The 22,201-nt window shown below is 40.2% G+C and overlaps 1 protein-coding gene across 2 annotated transcripts in view; it reads right to left on the minus strand.

The window, feature by feature from the left end:
* Positions 1-8,457: 8,457 nt before the first annotated feature.
* Positions 8,458-22,201, minus strand: part of pdcb (phosducin b) — a 14,172-nt gene continuing 428 nt past the window's right edge. Inside the window, exons 1-4 of one of the 2 annotated variants that reach the window (XM_080032380.1) lie at positions 13,328-13,421; positions 11,686-11,755; positions 10,003-10,145; positions 8,458-8,983 (exon numbers count right to left, since the gene is read on the minus strand). In XM_080032380.1, the coding sequence (XP_079888506.1) occupies positions 8,468-8,983; positions 10,003-10,145; positions 11,686-11,731 (705 nt within the window). In that variant the 5' untranslated portion in view covers positions 11,732-11,755; positions 13,328-13,421 and the 3' untranslated portion in view covers positions 8,458-8,467. Of the gene's footprint in view, positions 8,984-10,002; positions 10,146-11,685; positions 11,756-13,327; positions 13,422-22,201 lie in introns of those variants that run through there. The other variant, XM_080032381.1, reaches the window with a different exon arrangement.

The raw sequence follows: 22,201 nt of genomic DNA on the forward strand, positions 1-22,201 counted from the left end.
TGTAACTAGAGAACCCCCCCCCCCCCCTTAGCCTAGCAAAAAGCTGCCCTGCTGCATTCCAATACTTAGCCTATACTTCCTGCTTTTTTTTTTTTTTTAAGATTATTTTTTGGCTTTTTCAAGCTTTATTACATAGTGCAGAGTTGAAATGGGGAGACAGAGAGAGAGAGAGAGAGAGAGAGAGAGAGAGAGAGAGAGAGAGAGAGAGAGAGAGAGAGAGAGAGAGAGAGAGAGGGGGATGACATGCAGTAAAGGTCCACGGGTCGGATTTGAACCCGTGACAACTGCAAAAATAAATATACATACATTAATATGTCATTTAAAAACAGCTTGTGTGGCATGCAAGATTGACATTTTTTTTTGTGTTTGTTTGGAAGATATAATCCTTATGGTGGAAGCATGAAATAAAATGAAAAGAAGGACATAAAAAATAAAAAAAATATTCCAATGCTTTTTGGTTATGTATAGTATATGTTGATGCAAAAGCCGCCTCCTCACTAGCTGATGGTTCATTGTTTACTCTGAGCCTACACATGACTCATTGTATATGGAAGCAAATCTTTTCTCAATCCGTACGTGGGTATACGTCATATAGTGGCCTCAGTTGCACTCACTGAACCCTGGTCTGAGTTGGGGATTTGAGTACTGTACATGGGCCTAGAGGAAAGAGTGGTCCTCCCAGTAACCATGATGTCTCTGGTTCTTCCTCACAGTAACCATGAAGTCTCTGGTTCCTCCTTCCAGTAACCATGAGGTCTCTGGTTCCTCCTAGTAACCATGAGGTCTCTGGTTCCTCCTAGTAACCATGAGGTCTCTGGTTCCTCTTCCTAGTAACCATGAGGTCTCTGGTTCCTCCTCCCAGTAGCCATGAGGTCTCTGGTTCCTCCCAGTAACCATGAGGTCTCTGGTTCCTCCTCCCAGTAACCATGAAGTCTCTGGTTCCTCCTTCCAGTAACCATGAGGTCTCTGGTTCCTCATCCCAGTAACCATGAGGTCTCTGGTTCCTCCCAATAACCAGGAGGTCTTTGGTTCCTCCCAGTAACCATGAGGTCCCTGGTTCTTCCTCACAGTAACCAGGAAGTCTCTGGTTCCTCCTCCCAGTAACCATGAGGTCTCTGGCTCCTCCCAATAACCAGGAGGTCTTTGGTTCCTCCTCCCAGTAACCATGAGGTCTCTGGATCCTCGCAGTAATAATAATAATAATAATAATAATAATAATACATTTTATTTATATAGCGCTCTTCTCTCACTCAGAGCGCTTTACAAAAACAAAACAATAAACAAACAAAAATGTCATGTAGAGTTGGGAGTCAGTAACCATGAGGTCTCTGGTTCCTCCACCCAGTAACCATGAGGTCTCTGGATCCTCGCAGTAACCATGAGGTCTCTGGTTCCTCCTCCCAGTAACCATGAGGTCTCTGGTTCGATCCCCGGCACCGGACAGGAGGGTGTTAGTAGTAAAGCTAGTGGTGGCTGCTATATAAACAATAAAATAAAGTAGAATGAGATAAAGATAAACAATGTTATTTACAGTATATATATTCTGAATACTAAATAGTGCAAGGGTACAGTACACACAGTGATTTTGACAACAAGAGTTCCACAGAATATATAGATATAGGGCCCTTAGGTAGCTTGGTACCTTTTATATACCATCTATGCTTGGTACCCATGGGAACTGTCTGCCTATACATGTACCTTTACCTAATGATAAATGGTGGTAGGATGTCCTAGAGGTAAGGGGGCCGATAATTAACCATGAGGTTGCTGGTTCGATCCCCGACAACGGACAGGAGGGGGTTATTTGTAACTATAGGGCGGCTGGTATTATGTCAAAAGTGCCCACCATTTCTACCATTGTGTCCTTGAGCAAGAAACTTAACCCCAAGCTGCTCCAGGGGCGCGGCCCCGCTGCGGACCTTCGTCTAAGTCCCTGTGCGATGATCCCCTATATGTAAAACTGCATGTGTGTGTAAGAAATGTAGGAGAAGTGAGCCAAATGTAATTTTGTTTGCAATTTGTGCGACTCAACTTGCATGTGTGTGTGTAATTGACTAAATAAAAACTTAACTTAAAAGTCCGCCTCTGCATGCTATGTCTGCAGAGTCAAACTGGGATGTTTTGACTCTAGTTGGTTGCCAGTCAGAGAGACACACAGAACTGTAGCCTAGGTCAGCAGCAAACCATGTCTGGCTGACATGTTTGGGCACCTCATGAAGACACACAAAACCTCTCACGCCTCAGAAATCATCTTGTGGGAGGTATCCAAAGCGTTTTTTTTGATCGATCTTAGACACGCTACTGTATGAAAAAAGTGAGGTGTTACTATGCTAGGGGCTATGCAAGCCGTGCCAGATGAAAAAAAAAAAAACCCAGACACATACTGTATACACCCCCAGAGAGAAAATATGTGTTAGCGTGTTAAAGTCCACTGGCCTATTCATTTAGGGTAATTACATCAAGGGCCCTTTTGCAGGCAATATGTAAGAGATGATTAGTAGGATACCACATGAAAGAAGACATGTTGGAATGTGCTTGGAGGTGCTTTTTTTTTTTGCAAAGGTACAGAGCTTAAGTACGTACTGTGCATAACCCCACATTATTCAATTTAAAGGCGAAGTAAGTGATATTTTTTTAGTTAATATACGTGTTTAATCTCTCTATATTCATACAGCAATCACTTAAACAGTATGCGCAGCTCATAACACAGGTCTCCCAGTCATTCAGCTTTGCGGAAATTGCCAGATAAAATGTTGAGTATCCCTCTTGTTTTTATCCAATCAGGAGACAGAGCGCTATAAAGAGGCGGGGTCTCTGTGCCCGTGAACGATGACTCGCTGCTCTCCGTCGCGGCACTATCTGTGTTCATGTCGTGGTGACGTAGGGACGAGGGAGGGGACGTTAGCTAAAAGGACCAAAATCACTTACTGCTCCTTTAACAGTGCATGGGATTGGGGTCACAGTCGCAGTAACCTTTTTGATTCTTGAGACTTGAGCCGTTGTAAAAAGCACTTAAGAGTGGCACTACTAAGAAAGCCAGTGCATTAACCAGGTAAGGGGATTGGCCTGATTAGCTTAGCATAGATTTACACACTATGCATCAAGTAAAAGTCATTGACGAAGCATTACTGTTTGATAGCGTGGCTAAGTTAAAGGTACAGTGTGTAATATTTGTGTATTTTGGCATCATCTACAGTCATATGAAAAAGTTTGGGAACCCCTCTCAGCCGGCATTATAATTGACTCTGCTTTCACAAAAAAAATATAAAAGTGGTATGTCTTTAATTTACCAGGAACAGCTAAGTACTGGGATGTTTTCCAAACAAAGATTTTTTGAAAAGCAGTATTTGGTTGTATGAAATAAAATACAATGTGAAAAACTGGCAGTGCAAAAATATGGGAACCCTTGTGGTTTTGTTGATTTTAATGCAAGTAACAGCATGTAAAACTGATGATTTTAAACACAAAGTTGGTTGGATTATGTTGTTAAGCCTCGAACCTCATAGAATTGCCTGTTTAATCATGAGAAAATTTATTTTAGGTGCCTAAATGCAAGTTGCACTTCTCTTTGACTCTCTGCTGAAGTGAGACAGAATGGGATCATCAAAACAGCTCCCAAAAGATCTTAAAAACAAAGATTATTCATTGTCATGGTTTAGGGGAAGGCTACAAGAAGCTTTCCCAAAGGTTTCAATTGTCAATTTCTACTGTAAGGAACGTTGTCAGGGAATGGAAGGACCCAGGCACAGTTGCAGTTAAACCCAGGTCTAGCAGACCAAGAAAAGTACAAGAGCGCCATATGCGGCGGATTGTGAGAATGGTTGCACACAACCCAAAGATCACCTCCAAAGACCTGCAAGAACATCTGGCTGCAGATTGTGTATCTGTACATGGTTCTACAATTCAGTGCAATTTGCACCAAAACATCTGTATGGCCGGGTGATGAGAAGGAAGGCCTTTCTGCGCCCACACCACAGATACAGTTGCATGGAGTATGCAAAAGCTCATTTAGACAAGCCAGATTCATATTGGAAGAAAATGCTTTGGACTGATGAGACAAAAATTAAGTTATTTGGTCTTTATAAAAAGCAGATGTTTTGGTGCAAATTGCGCTGAATTGTTGAACGATGTACAGATGCACCATCTGCAGCCAGATGTTCTTGCAGGCCTTTGGAGGTGATCTGTGGGTTGTGTGCAACCATTCTCACAATCCTCCACCTATGCCGCTCCTGTTTTTTTCTTGGTCTGCCATGCCTGGGTTTAACTGCCACTATGCCTGTGTCCTTCCATTTCCTGACAACGTTCCCTACAGTCGAAATTGACAATTGAAACCTTTGGGAAAGCTTCTTGTAGCCTTCCCCTAAACCATGACAATGAATAATCTTTGTTTTTCAGATCTTTTGGGAGCTGTTTTGATGATCCCATTCTGTCTCACTTCAGCAGAGAGTCAAAGAGAAGTGCAACTTGCATTTAGGCACCTAAAATACATTTTCTCATGATTAAACAGACAATTATATGAGGTTCAAGGCTTAACAACATAATCCAACCAACTTTGTGTTTAAAATCATCAGTTTTACATGCTGTTACAGGCATTAAAATCAACAAAACCACAAGGGTACCCATATTTTTGCACAGCCAGTTTTTCACATTGTATTTTATTTCATACAACCAAATACTGCTTTTCAAAAAATCTTTGTTTGGAAAACATCCCAGTACTTAACTGTTCCTGGTAAATTAAAGACATACCACTTTTATATATTTTTTGTGAAAGCAGAGTAAATTATAATGCCGGCTGAGAGGGGTTCCCAAACTTTTTCATATGACTGTATTTGTAAAAGTTCTAGATTGTGTAACGCTCCCTTGCTAACCCATCCCTTTGGGAGAATTTACAGAAGCCACGGTGGCCTTCAAGGACAAGAAGCTATAGTTACTAAAGATGGCATCATCCACCACTGCCTCAAGTCTTTCCACAATATCAAGTGATGAGGTGAAGATGTATTTTAGTTATTTATTCTGCATGTATAGTACTACTTCTTCTTGGTCTTCCAACAGGTGCATTTCCCCAGGACGCCCACAATATATAAAAACACGTAAGGTCGTTAAGTTTGTCTGTTCTGTGCTACTGTAGAAACATGGCGGTGCAACATGGCAGCCTCAGCGCCACCACGCCCAAGACTCATTCTAATTCTAGGTAATCAAATAAATAACAAATAAAAAACAAATAAATTCCAAACGATTAAAAAACACAAATTAAAACATACGTATGAAATTTAATAGTTAATTTCTACCAAGTCTGTTCTGAAAAATGCCGATTCCCTTTCCACACTGTACCTTTAAGTAGGGCATAGGTGAGTCTGCATCACTGTAATAGTCGTTAATTAAGTTGAAGAGAACAGTAAGGCAGAACGCCAAAGAATCATTCAGCTATCGTCTGGACGGCCTGGCAAGTAAAGACACAATGTTATGACTCATTACATGGGAGGACAAGGTTCAAATGTTCAAATGTCTATATTGATAATTTGGAAACATATGCATATATCTTGACTTCTATAAAAATGTGTGAGAGCCAGTGGTCTGCATTTGCTGTAAACCTCATTGGATGTGCTTGTGTGGCATTGTGTTTGTCAGTTTCTACAGATGCAAGAAAAGCTAAAGGTGGAGTCAGTGATTCTGCAGAACGTAGTTAGCAACATGCCCGTTTACAGAGCCTAGGCTGTGTATTAACACCAGATTTTACGGTCAGTACGGAAAGGTATAGCGGATCGCGAGGAGATATACACTGATTTTGACAACAAGTGATTTTGAAAACAAGCATTCTCCAGAATAGCTGACTACACCTTTAATTTAGGTTCATGACATATCAAATTGTTGGTTGTATCTCAAATACTAAATGATCTATATCTATAATCTAAATTACTTTAATTAAAATCTTCCCGGCTCTTATGCAGTAGTTTACACATGCCTTTAGTTCAGTTCATAGGGTCACATAGAAGTCACGTCCAGGTCACTAGACAAACTGAAGAGGTTTTATTGAACAAGTGACAGCCTGCTTCAACAGGAGGGGAGAGAGATGTCTCCTGCAATGGTATGTGAGATCGCATGTCTGGATATTTGCACTGTTCTGACCTTGCTGACATTGACTTTGGATATGCTGAAGTAAAAAAAAAAAATTGTTAAAGAAATTCTTGCAAAATTCTGCAGTTGGAGACGTAGGTAAATAAAAATGTATCTGTTAAGGGGTAGGACTACATACAATTTTTTACTCCCTCCTCCCCCCTTTTTGAGCACGTAGAAACTGTCTCTGTTGTCTATTTTTTTTGTTTTTTTGTTTTTTATTTATTCATCTACTACTATTTTTCAACTTTGTTTTTTATTGCTTACATGTTCGAAATAAAGACAATCAATCAATCAATCAATCAATCAATCAATCAATCAATCAATCAATCAATCAATCAATCAATCAATCAATCAATCAATCAATCAATCAATCAATCAATCAATCAACCAATCAATCTTCCCAAATAAAGTTTGAGCAAATTTAAAAAGTTAATACTCAGATAATATAGTGTAATTTGCTTTCTTCTCAAAATGTACATGATAAAACTGATACCATTCTGGTATTTGTAGGCTAAATATGAAGCAACTGGTTAGCTTAGCCCAGCACAAACATTGTAAATGGAGGGAAAAGCTAGCAAATCTCTGTCCAAACAAAGGCTCCCTTATTTACACACTGTTTTTATAAAAAGTGTTATGAAGAAGTTTTTCTTTTTTTTTCTTTGCCATTTCAAACAACAAACCATCCAGTGCTATAAATCAATACAATGCAATGCAGAACATGACTATTCAATGTCATTTTAATTCTGGACAGGACAACATGTATATATTAGGCTATTATGTTTCATCATATTCAAGTACACAGTTTTGAAATAGTGACCGAATCCTTGGCAAATTCAAACGTGACGGTGATGACGTTGACAATGGTATTTGTTTGGAGTAATTTTTGGCTCATTCAAATGACGCTAATAGAACCCAAAACATCCACGCTTTCCGATGTGTGTATATTTTCCATGATTTTCTCACGTTTTTTTTACAACTTAAAATATACAGAAAGATCTCCTCACTGAAGATATCTCACTCACTGATGATGACATGAAATACCAGTGGCTCACACGGATGTATTTTCCAGACACAATATGCAACTCCCACCCATACTGGCTTAAAGCTACAGTGCGTAACTTCTGTCGCACCCCCCCCCCCTCCCCATGAGGAATTCTGAGTTATTACAACAACACTGTCGGTGCATGTACATGAGATAAGCATTCGGTGATTGCAAATGGATTTTATACCTTCTGCTGCTGTACGTCCAGGTTTTTTTTTTTCTTAGCAGCAACTGAAACATTTGAATGTAACCGACATTCATTTATATGAAAAATTGTACGCACTGTAGCTTTAAGAGAAGTAGGTGATGTCACCATGAACAGCTGTGTACATTACACACAGAAGGGCTTTCGACATCCGGAGTGCTTTGGCCTTTCAAGTCTCAAGGGTCCCGCCTTCTGCTTAGCTCTTTAAGTTTTGGCAACAAAAAACGACACACAGCCGAGACCTGAGTATATACATGGTTGTTAATACTGTATCACAGTCAAGAATGTCACTTTGAATGAACCCTGGATTTTATATACAACTCGTGTCCAGATCAAAAAGCTAATCAAAAATGTAATTCATAAACTTTTTTTTGTTTTGTTTTGTTACAAGTACATACAGCATGCTATATTTTCTATCATTACAAAATAAAACATTTTTAACAAATACATTTAAAATACAGATTGCTGGTTTTTGGCTTTTGCATGGGTGGGTGGTGAGGGGGGGATTATTTGAGTGATAATATTTTAAATAAATAAATCTTACCAGAATAAAGTTGTCATTTTATGAGAAAAAAAATGTCTTTGTTGCCCACTGTTAGTCTCAGGTGTCCCGCGTACCACACACACAGTCATCAACCCTTTAGGATAACATGGCGCTGATTTGCCAAAAATATTAAGCATTACCTTATGTGTGAGGGAAGGAGGTTATAACTTCACAAGATTGTCCACCATGTCCCTCCATTTTAATGCAGTGGGAAAAGACAATATTCATTCTCTTAAAAAACACACATTCACATAGTATTTCAACTCTTTTCTTGCAAAATAATAACTTTATTTCTGTGTTATTACAACCATATTATTGTAAAATTGCGTCTTCCTTCTCATTATTTAATATAATTTTTTCCCCCTATCCCATGACCCGAATTCTCCATCGTACTCAAACACTAGTGATCTAAAGAAGAAATGTTACTACTATATTTCATTCTATCTGTTGTCACCCCTCCCTCCCCCACAAAACACAACTTGTCTTACATCATAAATTGTCTCTCAATCAATCAGTGTAGCTTTTTCTCCACCTCCATAAGCTCCTTCTGTAGACATTTTCACTCTACGTCATTCCCTTCTTCTTCATCCATGTTGGGCAACTCCTTCTCGGGCAGGAGACCGTAGCTGTTCAGGAACGCTTCCACATCGGTGGCGAAAAACTCTTCGTTTAGGTGTTGAACGCAGGCCAGGAAGTTCCCCAGAAGTTCCCCGGCTTTGTACACCAACATGGCGGGCAGGACCTCGTCGGAAAAGCGCTCGGACGCCCCGGAAGCCACCGCGTCGATTCTGCAGAACTTGACGGTGGGGTACTCGGAGGCTAGGCAGTCGAGGCAGTTGTTGAGCTCTTCGCAGCCCTTCACTCCGACCTTGTAGATGTGGACCACCACCATCGTGCTGTGGTGCTCCTTCTCGATGACCTCCAGAAAGGCCTCGCCACTGTCCAGGTCGTGGACGCACTCGAACTTGGGCCCGAAGCTCATTTTGTTGTGCAGGTCCTGCATGCACTGCTTCCTGTATTTCTTCAGGCAGCCTTCGTCCTCCTCCTTGAGCAACTCGTACTCCTGGACGCTCATCTGGGAAATGACATTACATTTTTTTTTTTTTATTGAATATCTTTATTGTCATTGTAACAAGTACAACGAAATTAAGTGCAGTCCTTGTTAAAAAACATCACATTGAGAGGTAGTACGTATGCATAAATAAATTAATTAAAACTTAATTAAAACTATAAAAATAGTCAACCATAGGCATTAAAAAAAACACATAACACATATTTGCAATCTTTACGTGGCAAGGCAAAAAGGCAGGAAGATACAGTATATATATATTTTTTCAATCACAAATCAATTTTACATATTTTTGTCTATTTTGCTTCCATAACATGTCTTCTTTCATACTTGTAAACCTCATCAGTTTGGGGTCTGTTTATTTCACCTATACAACTATCTTTGACATCTAAACATGAGTTTTTTTTCAATACCCTGAACCAGAAACTTCTAAAGCACTTGCATCAACCAAACTTCCCATTAACATTCTTAGCACTGTTCTGTAGATTATTACAGAAATATTTATTGTTGTTAATAATATGATTTATGATACATTTGCTTCAAAAAAACTTGCTGAAAATACATTTTTAAGACCTGTACATCATAAAATAAAATAAAGCCTGTATCCAAAATATGTTCTGTGAGAACTTTGGACACTAGTATGTTGTAAAAATTCCAAACTAAAGATTTGAAACTCTCGCTTGATCAGAAAACAACTAAAACACTGTGTTCTGTGTGGTTGGTTGTGCCCAAGCCCCAACCACAGCTCGTGCTCCCAGAATCCCATGCGGAAGTGACTGACATTACTGTACCTCCCGGTGGCCACTATGGGCTGTATGAAGAAGAGAGCCATTTCTCATTGAAACCAATGTTAAACATGCCGTTTTCACAGCATTATTAAACCTATTTCAGGCCTGGATCAAAAAAAACATTCTAGTCTGTATGTTTAGTTCATGTCTCCATGACAACTCTTAGGGGGGTGAATTTTTTTCTAGCATGCTAGTTTTTATTCTGTTGGAGGTTTTATATACCATCTATGGTTGTACCTTGCGGTTTAAGTTTCCTCTGTCGTTAGCCTTGCCCGGGGTTGACATCTGTCTCAGCAGTTCCCTCTTTGCAGGCGGCAAAGTCTCCTGGTCCATACTCTCCAACTTAAACCTCCTCCAGTCATTGATGACTCCTTTAGGACCTTTGGGCAAAACACACAAGGTTTATTCACTTATCACAGCATTGAAAAACACCTGTTGACAGAGAGAGAGGGGGGATGACCTGCAGTAAAGGTCCACGGGTCAGATTTGAACCCGCGACCACTGCAACGAAGGCCGAAGCCAAAATGTTGTCAAAAGATAATTAGTTGGCTTATAATAATAAGTTGGCAGTTTCCCTTTAAGACCTACTTCACCGGTGGGAATATGAAGGTGTATTGAACTCTGAGATCCTGTGTAGTATAAATGTGCAAACATTTTAGAAATCGGTTCATCCTAGCCTAAAAAAAGACAGAAAGAGTGTTTTATGGTCTCACTGTCCAACCCTACATTTTTTCATGCATGACATCACACATGGTAAAATGTAGGGTTAGGATTAACAGGACAGCTGGGCCAAAGGAAGACTGAGGGAAGAAAAACCTCATTCAATATATTATAATAGCGACTTTATAATGATAGAACGCCGGTTCTGTATGAGTGAAGTATTCCTTTAAGACTTAGGAGTTTTAGTTTTACCCTAAAAAACTAAAACATATAGTGAAGACTGTTGCCTTGCAATTTCAGAAACAATTTTGTGGAAGCAGAAAGTTCAATTTTAGAGAAAACTTGGTGTTGGTTTCATAAGACAGTACCATCAAACTAACTTTACTGTCAAGGTTAAAAACTAATACAACGGTCCCAATTAGGTTGCACACACACACACACACACACACACACACACACACACACACACACACACACACACACACACACACACACACACACACACACTCACACACACACACACACACATACACACACATACACATTACACGGACAGGTAGCAGATCGTGAGGAGATATTCACAAATTTTGACAAGAAGTGATTTTGACAACAAAAATACTCCAGAATCTCTTAAACCACCTTTAATAACTGGCCTATTGATTTGTAGGACAACAACATGCAGCACTTAATCATTGTAGGCGATTGTGTCCTGTTTTAATGTGGGGATTAAGGCCTGATCCCAAACCCTCTAGTCTACGACATGCACAACTGTTGCATAAGAAAAAGAAGATTAATCCGTTAGTTAAACTGCCAAAGCCCCAATGATCTGTACTCTACTTTGCTACTGTTTTCCTCTTGACTGTCCAGAGCCAAATGACCAGTAAGCTTCTTTTTTCTTAACCCTTATTTATACAGGTAAATCCCATTGAGACCGAAGACACTTTTTCAATGGAGACCTGTTCCCATTCACACGTTACCATTCACACACACACATTCATACACCGATAGCAGCAGGCTAACTATCGACATTCACTCGAGGGAAGGTGGGTGAAGTGTCTTGCCCAAGGACACAACAACCATGACACATAGTGGCAGGGCGGGGATCGAACCGCCAACCCTTCGATCATTGGCCGACCCGCTCTACCACCTGAGACACAGTTGCCCAAAAATGTATGTATGCAAAGATACACTGGAAGGCCGCCAGTTTGTACAAATGCTCAGCTTCTGTGAACGACGTTTAGGAACACTGCCTTAACTCACCTGTTTGGGTGACATTCTCGTCCATTTCAAGCAATCGGTCAGACATTTTTCTGGTTAGCTGCTGCTGTTCCTGTGGGACGAAAAAAAATTAAAAAATCAAGAAAAATAACAAAGATTATGGTATGCCCAAGGAGAAATGAAGCTTTAATTTTATTTAATTTTTTAAATATACTTTATTTTTGTATTTTTTCTTTACGAACTCAAACACACTAACTGAAAAAAGCGAACACACAAACAAAAGACAAAATAAAATAAAACTACTAACAATACGTGCTCTACCTAACAGGTTTCTAAGGACATTGTTTGAAATGTAGATAATTAAGTTAACGATTTTTTATAGTGTTAACGACCGACCTGTAACAATTAATTAGATGATTGTATGGCTAAAGATTTAGGCTATCTTTACACTGGGACAGAGTTAGTGGAGTCCAATGGAGGTTAATTAAATTAATGGCATTCTAAGAGGATTAGCCAACAGCAACAGACCTAAGGCTCGCTTCCTGTTAACCCTTCAGCGAACTGCTAAGAGATGGAACAGATGGAACTGGCAACGAAAAACATGAGACTTTAAAGTAAAATCACAACAATAGCAACTAATGTTAGAATGATAATGATAATACTAATGTGTGTGTGTGTGTGTGTGTGTGTGTGTGTGTGTGTGTGTGTGTGTGTGTGTGTGTGTGTGTGTGTGTGAATACAACACAATGTATGCATGTATTGTTACATTAAAGTTAGCTAAATGTAAATACATGAATGCATATATATATATTATTTCCTGATCCATAATATGGAACAATGATCTCAAGATAAAAGCAGATGAATTGTATATTGTAATTTTCCAGCATTTATGCATAGAAAATGTACAATGCATTAATTCTATGACTGACTATACACTGCTTCATAAGGGCTGTGGGGTCAGTATTTGGACCAGAGATTGTGCGTAGTAAGTCAAATACGTTAAAATAATGTATATAGCATTTAAGGTCTTATGAATACAATACACATGATAAAAACAGAAACAAAATACGTGTGTTTGTGTGTGTGTGTGTGTGTGTGCGTGTAGCCAACATCTTAAGGGCCTATCCCCATTGTTTCAACCATAGTCTTCCCCTTCTGCATGGTGTCACAATGTTGATCTGGGCTGTTGATCTTTGAGGCCTTAACTATCCGTCTATAAGCGCTGCCTTGGCTTTGGCCGTATTAGTTCTAGCGCTGTTAAATGAAGTCGTTTCTTAATGTTTCTGTCCTGTACTGAGCAGGAGACGGACAATAACCAGCTTGTGAACAGCTGACTTACAATTAGACACACAGAGCCGTGACGAAATTCAGCCCGAAAAAGAAAGAAGCCTTTGTACTCATATACATGAACATTTACTTTATGAAGAAGAAAATACACTAAACTAGAATTAAAAAGAATTCTGTGATGAAACGTTATGGTGTAAATTGCGAATTATTTACATAAAAAATACCAAGATGGAGCCCACAGTTATAGTCTCAAATGTTCGGTAAAACATGCACCGAGTAGTAGCCTATAACCCACAATGAAATATCTCCTTTTACATCCATAATTATAAACCATAACATCCTATTTCTACACAAACTTTAGTCGATTGTCCTATGAGACATTTTTTTTTTTACTTACCTCTCAAAGTCACAGTCAAGTCCTGTCTGAGTGTCAGTATCTATCCCTTTGCACTGGTCTACACTCGATCACTCCACTAAGCAATCTGTTGCCGGCTTGTGTGTGTGTGTGTGTGTGTGTGTGTGTGTGTGTGTGTGTGTGTCCAATGAGTGTGTCTTTCCCAGCCAATGAGCTTGGTCTAATGGAGATTTCAAAAAAGGACCCTATGGACCAAACCGAAATAGATTGTAGATCCCTAAGAGGATTTCACTTCAGGAATTAGATAGAGGGCCTTGACGACACGCACGCACACACACACACACATGCTCGCACACACACACACACACGCATGCACGCTCACACACACACACACACACGCGCGCGCACACACTCACACACGCGCACACACACACACACACACACACACACACACACACACACACACACACACACACACACACACACACACACACACACACACACACACACACACACACACACACACACACACACAGTCTCAATGTGATGGTCTACCTCCCACTCCCCTGGACCCTGTTCACATGCAAACACACACAGTGAAATAGAGAGAGAGAGAGACAGATACAGAGAGAGAAAGAGAGAGAGAGAGACAGAAAATACATTGAAAGAAAGCAAACATTTGTATCACCGGTAATCTAATCCACCTCTTTATTACACGGCCAATAAGATCCTCTCATATTCATTGGCAGCACACAGGAGCTACTGTGTTTGTACTTTTACTATTAAAGCCCCACAAGTATCATATCCTCAAGATGGACCCTCTAATAAAGAAGGTCTAGAAGGCATAGCTTCAAACAAACAGAAAAAAATACATAATGGGCATCTTTCAAAAACACAAAACACCACTGGCTACGTGTGTGTGTGTGTGTGTGTGTGTGTGTGTGTGTGTGTGTGTGTCTGCTGTGTCATGTGCCTCACACACTGTCGTCTGTTTCTTGAATTTTTCCTTTCATTTAAGGAGAGAGACTGCGGGTGAAAACATTGTTTTTTCTTCAAGGGGCTAACCCGTCAAGTTTGAGATTTTTGTTGGGCTATTTGCTTCGATAACATGTCTTCTTTCATACTAGTGTGTAAATAAAAGGTCTTAGAATAAGCTTATCGGCTTAATTTGTTAATAAGTTGTCTAGATAGATGGGCAGTTTGAACTGTAACATTGCAAACTCAAATTAGATTCAAAAGATGAGAAATTCTTGACAACACTTCTAGTCAAAATCCCTTTAAGTCAAAAACATTGAATATCTCCTCACCATCTGCTAATTGTCCGTACTGTGTGCGCGCTGAAAATAAACCTGGTATTACAGTAATACACAGCCTATAGGCACTGTAGAAAGGGCGTGTTGCTAGCTCCCTTTATTTACATACCCTTTGTTTATACACCAATTTACAGAGTCTAGGCTGTGTATTAGACCCAGATTACTTTTTAAGCGTACACACAGTACCTACAGGTAGCGGATCGTGAAGAGATATTCACTGAATTTATCAAAACGTGCTCTCCAAAATCTCCGACTCCACCTTTAAGTGCTAAGTATTACTTTTTCATTTATTTGTATTTTTTTAACCTTTATTTATACTGTAGAGATCAATTGAGGGGCGACCCTCATTTGCAATGATCTCGAGTCAAACAAATGCAAAGCAAAAACAACAATAGATACACAATATACAAGGCAAATACATCAGATGTACAACAACTGATAAAGTGAATTAAAAAAACTATTCAAACATTTACACAGAGATGTAGAATGGCTGGAATTAAAACTAAATGAGTGAAAGTTAATAATGGTGACGGCTTTTTCTGTTTCATGCTCACAGAGGAGTGGCTGCACAGCTGAATATTGTCCTGTGAGAAATATCAATAGTGCTTAAAGACCTACTTCACCGGTGGGAATAGGAAGGTGTATTGAACTCTGAGATCCTACGTAGTTTAAATGTGCAAACATTTTAGAAATCGGTTCATCCTAGCCTGAGAAAAGGCAGAAAGAGTGTTTTATGGTCTCACTGTCCAACCCTACAGTTTGCCCAGTTGTGACGTCACAACTGGGCAAACTGTAGGGTTTTAATATCCTTCAGTTTCGCCTTAGCAACACATGCAGTACATTCATCATCTAAATACCTTTGGTCTTGTGTTTCCACATGTACAAATACCTCCAACCCTCCCCTATTGCTGCCTCCATAAATGCCCCTTATTGTGAAGCCTGCCTTTACCTGGATGATGCTGCAGCTGAATCACTGGCGTTAACATGGGGAGAGTATAAGTGCTTTGACACACCCCAACAGATATTTTCAGACTCGGCTCATGTCGAGTGACCGTGTGACTCCCGGCCTCTGTGTCTCTGTCCTGTGGGTTGATTGGCTTAGCGGATTAACTCAGGGCACAGAGTGTATTCGTGTCGGATGCGCTGTCAATGTTCTCAGTAGGTCAAAAAGGGCAGAAGTCGAAGGCGTCAGTAATACAGTGAAAAGACAACGCAAGAGTGACATAAGTGGTCTTCATCTCTACTTAACTTAAAATGCCTTTTAATGACAAACAATGTATTGGAATTAGGTAGAAATGTTGTCAGTAGTTTATATTATAAAACCAAAATGTTCATTCTACTCAAACATATGCCTATGAATAGTATAACCAGAGACACTTAACATTTGGAGTGGTCTCTTCTTTTCTCAAATTTTTTCCAGAGCTGTATAGCCTATATATATAAATACATATATATATATTTGAATAGATGTGCAAATTTGGCATAATTATGTATGAAAATCTGCATCTCTTTAAAATCCCAAAAAATCGAGATGTTGGTTAAAGTCAAAGTTAAAATCTTTATTTCATCTTTACAACATATCAGCGTCCAAAGTATTTACAGAACAGATTTTGGAAACAGCTTTTTTACATGTTCATATCAAAAACTACTATGTACAGGTCTAAAAAAAATAAACTAATTTTTGGCTCGTTTTAAGAAGAAAATGAATCAGTGCTTGAACGAAAGCAATATTTTTGTCTGCCTTGTCTCGCCTTCAGCCACTTACCACTTACATTTTGGTTATGCACAACAGCACACTTTCTTGGATTTGCACCATTCTGTTTTATTTTATTTTAACTTAAATGTGTTGTTTGACCTAGTTGCTGCTCTTCTATGTGCCTTGTAAATTGTACATTCTGTATTGTTGCTGCTTTTTTCCTATTTTACTTGTATATTGCATATTTTCATGTTTCTTTCTTGGCATTCAGTCTGTGGAAAACAAAGGAAGAATTTCATTGTATGACTGAGAACATGTTTCTTATTGTGCACATGACAATACACACTTTGAATATATATTTTTTTAAAGATATAGCCTATATATTTTTTTTATTGATAGTGTAGAGACAGAGTTGAAATGGGGCAGAGAGGGGAGTGACATGCAGAGAACGACCGCGGGCTGGAATCGAACCCGGGTCCGCTGCTGGCTGAGGCCCATGGGGGGGGGACGCCCTACCAACTGAGCTAAGGGCGCCCCCTCACACTTTGAATCTTGAACTACAGCATGTGCAGCAAGGTAGGGCCACCATTACAGCATGTTATGTGAAGTGTGTTACTATTCTTAAAGGAAAGTGCGTGAACTCTTGCATGCGAGCGGCACATCCAGGGACTTTGGATCTGTGTCACAGCCCAAGTGACTGTGTTACATCACATTGGATCATCGGATAAACGGCATCTTGGCTGGATGACTGGGTGAGACGGCAGATCAGCGCAGAAACAAAAGCCGGGCGCTCCTTTGGTGTAGTGGGTAGAGCGCGTACCATGTTGGCTCCGGCCTTCGTTACAGTGGTCGCGGGTTCGGATCCGACCCGTGGACCTTTACTGCAGGTCATCCCCCCTCTCTCTCTCTGTCTCCCCATTTCAACTCTGTACTGTCTAATAAAGCTTGAAAATGCAAAAAAAAAAATCTTAAAAAAAAAAAAAAAAGACACGTGCTGATGTCTGCTGTCGTGATTTGGACTCAGAATAATGATGTCGTAAAAAGTAATAAAGTTTTGTTTGAAACAGTCAAAGGTCAACGAGTTCGCGATTCTGGAGAACGCTTGTTGTCAAAATCACTTTTTGTCAAAATCAGTAAATATCTCCTCACGATCGATCGGCTACCTGTCATCACTGTGTGTGTGTGTGTGTGTGTGTGTGTGTGTGTGTGTGTGTGTGTGTGTGTGTGTGCGCGCCAGAAAAAGAACTGGTGTTAATAATCCTAGGCTTTGTAAACTGGCACATCGCTAGCTACGGTGACCCCTTTGTTTACAAACCCTTTTGTCTACATGCCAGTTTATAGAGCCTAGGCTGTAGTGTGTACTAACACTGGATTTGGAAGACATTTTCCCCTTCTCTGTTTACCTTTAATTTAATTTAATTAATATAATCTTTTTGCCACGCTCTTTCTATTTAAAAAATACGGTGTAGCATTTTTATTGATGTATTTTGAGCAGTGAACACCTCAAGCATTTATTTAGCTCTTCCACACTTTGACTTGATTGAAATTTATTTTGAAAATGTAAAAAAAAAAAAAAACAGAAAAACATCACACAGAAAATAATGATGTTACACAAAATACAAAGCATAGTTAGATACATGAATAACAAATACTAGATAATTGTAACAACATGTTCGAAAAGGAGTGTAGTCTAGTACATTTATCTATTGCTATGCTGTATGTTACTGCTGTTTGTCTAACTTATGTTGCTATGTTGAATATGTTATTGTTGTCTATGTGTGATTTTACTGGCTATATTTCAGTGTTGTCTTGTTCTCTCCCTCTCCCCTTTCGTCATTCACCTCCTACCAGGCCATTGCTTAAATAAGACATTGTTTCTTAGCAATTTTTGCCTGTTTAAATAAAGGTTGATGATGATGAGTGGAAAGGAGTTTGAACACTTTGAACTAAAAGACCTCCTCCTTACCCACCACTTCTACATGACTCAGGGACACCGGTGTGTCTCTGTTTGGTTTATAAATATGCATTTACGTTTACCAGCATCCTCCCCCCCCCCCCCCCCCCCCCCCCCCCACGCACAGGCTAGTGACAATAAACTACTGAAACCATGGTAACCCATATCACAACAGCTAGAAGTTTATACCTTATAAGAAAAACCCGGTGGGCAGTTACGCACTAAGCAGAAAGATATATGAGACCGGAAGTACTTGTGGTTAAGTGTGTGTGTGTGTGTGTGTGTGTGTGTGTGTGTGTGCGTGCGTGCATGTGTGAGTCAACTTGCTTCTCCCTTAAAAGTATTAAGAAAAACAGACTGCTCTTTAAAAAATATATCTTATATATTTTTTTTTACACAAAATACAAACTACACATAGGACACAGTGTGGGGCATCGCAGTTGAGTATACATGATTATGTGTGTTAAAGCTATTAGTGCGTAACTTTTTCATATGAATGAATGTCGGTTACATTCAAGGCATCGCCAAACAAGTTGACACAAAGTTGATTAAGCCTATAAGCTCCACAAAACTCTCTCTGTTTTTCTTCATAGCATCTACATGAGGTAAAGCCTTCAGTGATGGCTCATGGATTTCAAACCTTCTGCTGTACGTCCAGGTTTTTTTCTTAGCAGTAGAATCAACAACTGAAGAATTTCCTCTTGGGATTTGCCATACTGAGAAATACAGAGAGAGTTTTGTGGAGCTGATAGGGCTTAATCAACTATGTGTCAAGTTACTTGGCAATGGCTTGAAAATAACCGACATTCATTCATATGAAAAAGTTACACCCTGACTATATTTAACAAGAAGCCTGCAATTTAAGGACACCCCCCCCTCCCCTCCCCTCCCCCTCACACACACACACACACACACACACACACACACACACACACACACACACACACACACACACACACACACACACACACACACACACACACACACACACACACACACACACACACACACACACACACACACACACACACACACACACACACACACACACACACACACACATCCTCACTGACATTTCTCTATATTTTGACTCATACAGATGAAGATAGGTGTTCGGAAGTTGTGGAATGTCAAGTCTCCAGAAATGCAGTGATGCATCAATGATAAACAGACAAATAATGTGTTGTGTTGTAATCAGTTGCGTTCACTTTTGTCTCTCTCCCTCATGTTGCCCAAAGGTAAGACAGGCGAGTCCTTTTTTTTTTGCCTCACTGGGCCAGTCATGCGTGCTGCATACCATACAGGCACAGGGTGTGGGGAGAGAGAGACAGGCTAAATTAGGCAATGGTAAACCTGCCTAAGGCTAAAAACACATCATTGGCTTTGTAATGCCAAGAGAGAAAATCTCAGGTGGCTGGTATAGTACACTGCATACCAATACTATCACACACTCACAATGCAGGGGGACAATGCCGCATTGTTCTCAACTGAATAGTTTCATTATTCCAGGGTGAGAGTGACATGTCAGTTTTATATAGATGTCTTACTAGCATTTTTTATTTTTTTATTACACAGTTTTAAATGAGAAGTACGTGATATGGTCCTTTGTAGCTAACTTCCTGTCAGTGACTGGCAGTTAGCCGTCCACTCCCTCGTCCCTACGTCACCACCACATGAAAACAGAGCCGACTTCGTCAGATAGTGCCGCGATGGAGAGCAGCGAGTCATCGTTCACGTGCACATAGACCCCGCCTCTTTATAGTGCCCTGTCTCCTGATTGGATAAAAACTAAATTGTATCTGGCTATTACTGCAAAGCTGAATGACTGGGAGACTTTATCCAACATTGAGATTTTTAAAGATGGAAATTAACACATTATCAGTTAGATATTGACATATTTACTCAAACATTTCTGCAAAAGTGGTTAGACAAAAAAGGATTGTTTTAGTGTCAGTAATCAACTAACGGTGTGTTCAAACTTTTACCCTTTTCACCTGCAGTGTCTCGCAAAGAATGTTAAACCCACTAAAGGAAACCGCTGTCATGTTGAGAGGCCTATTCATTATCGCATTCACTATAGTCAAGATTTAATCGCTTTACAATATAAAAAACACAACTATTAAAATCTACTCAAACTTGCCCTTTCGTTCACCCCTCTGTTCAAAAAACACACACACACACACACACACACACACATACACACACACACACACACACACACACACACACACACACACACACACACACACCCTTGCTGTCTTATACCTTTGTGAGGACAGTCATTGAAATCATAACTAATTCCCTATCCGCTTACCTAACCTAACCCTAACCATCCAAACTAAATCCCTAACCCCAACCCTTACACTAACCCTAACATAAACCTCATTCATACCTGAACCTTAAAACAAAGTCTATACCCTAAAACAAGCCTTTAAAGAAGTGAGGACCGATGCCCTCACTTTCCAAAAATGTCCTCACTCCAATAGTAAGTACACACACACACACACACACACACACACACACACACACACACACACACACACATTACAGCATGCCATAATAATCAATGCCAAACATAACTGACGATGAGTTAGTGCCCGTCTGCTGGGTTTGGTGAAAAGGAAAAACAAATTTACACATCTGTAATTTTCCTCTGGTCGCGCTCTGGCCTAGATGTGGGTTTTGGATTCTCCTGACATCTTATTAACCTCTGTGAACTGTTGAATTGAGACCGTTCCAATATTATGACAGCAGGAGACTATTACCGCGCAATGAACGGCCGTGTAAAAAAAACCCCAGAGCCTTGAAACACATGTCTGCCCCGCTCTCTGACTCACTAGCTCTCACTTCCCAGTTACATGAGGCACGGATTATGAACCGGCATACTACTGTCACCGGCTCTTACTGTATATACTGTGTGTGTGGCTCCAGAATAGGGATGTTCTCAGTCAAGACTTAGGGAAAACAAACGTAATAACATGCTGATATGGCAGAGTGGTTGTTCCTTAATGTGGGAACTGCCGTAAACCCACAAAGCAACCAGTGGGTGACCCCAGCTAATCTTCACACAGACTCTAGTTCGGCCACACACACGCATGGACGCACATGCACACACGCACACACGCACGCACACACACACACACACACACACACAGCACACACACACGAAAAAGTGAGGACCAGGCAAAATTTCCTCACTTTCCGATGGTTAAAAGCTTAAATTGGTTTCTGTACAAGAACACACACACACACACATACACACACACACACGCACGCACGCACGCACGCACGCACACACGCACGCACACACACACACACACACACACACACACACACACACACACACACACACACACACACACACACACACAGTCTCTGTCTTGTATTTCCCGTTTGTGTCTCAATGTGATGGTCTACCTCCCACTCCCCTGGACCCTGTTCACATGCAAACAGGCCCTTCAATCAGTCAGCTCATCTGGAAAGAAATAAAGTTAATCAAGTAAACCAGCTCTTTCTCCCATAACCAGTTGTTCTTGCCCCACTCAGTATTTGTGTATTCTGTGTTTCTAATGAAGGAATACTTCACCCATACAGAACCGGCGTTTTATCATTATACAATCGCTATTATAATATAATGAATGAGGTTTTTCTTCCCTCAGTCTTTCCTCAGTCTTCCCTTGGCCCAGCTGTCCTGTTAATCCTAACCCTACATTTTCCTTTCCCATGTGTGATGTCACATGTAGGGTTAGACAATGAGACCATAAAACACTCTTTCTGCCTTTTCTCCGGCTAGGATGAACCGATTTCTAAAGTTTTTGCACATTTATACTACATAGGATCTCAGAGTTCAATCCACCTTCATATTTCCACCGGTGAAGTAGGTCTTTAACAAACAGGCGATAGTTATCCTCCATCCATTACTATGAATGTTATATCTCATGAACGCTTTGAGG

The sequence above is a fragment of the Ammodytes marinus genome (genome assembly GCF_949987685.1).
Source record: "Ammodytes marinus genome assembly, chromosome: 8".
Taxonomy (NCBI): domain Eukaryota; kingdom Metazoa; phylum Chordata; class Actinopteri; order Uranoscopiformes; family Ammodytidae; genus Ammodytes; species Ammodytes marinus.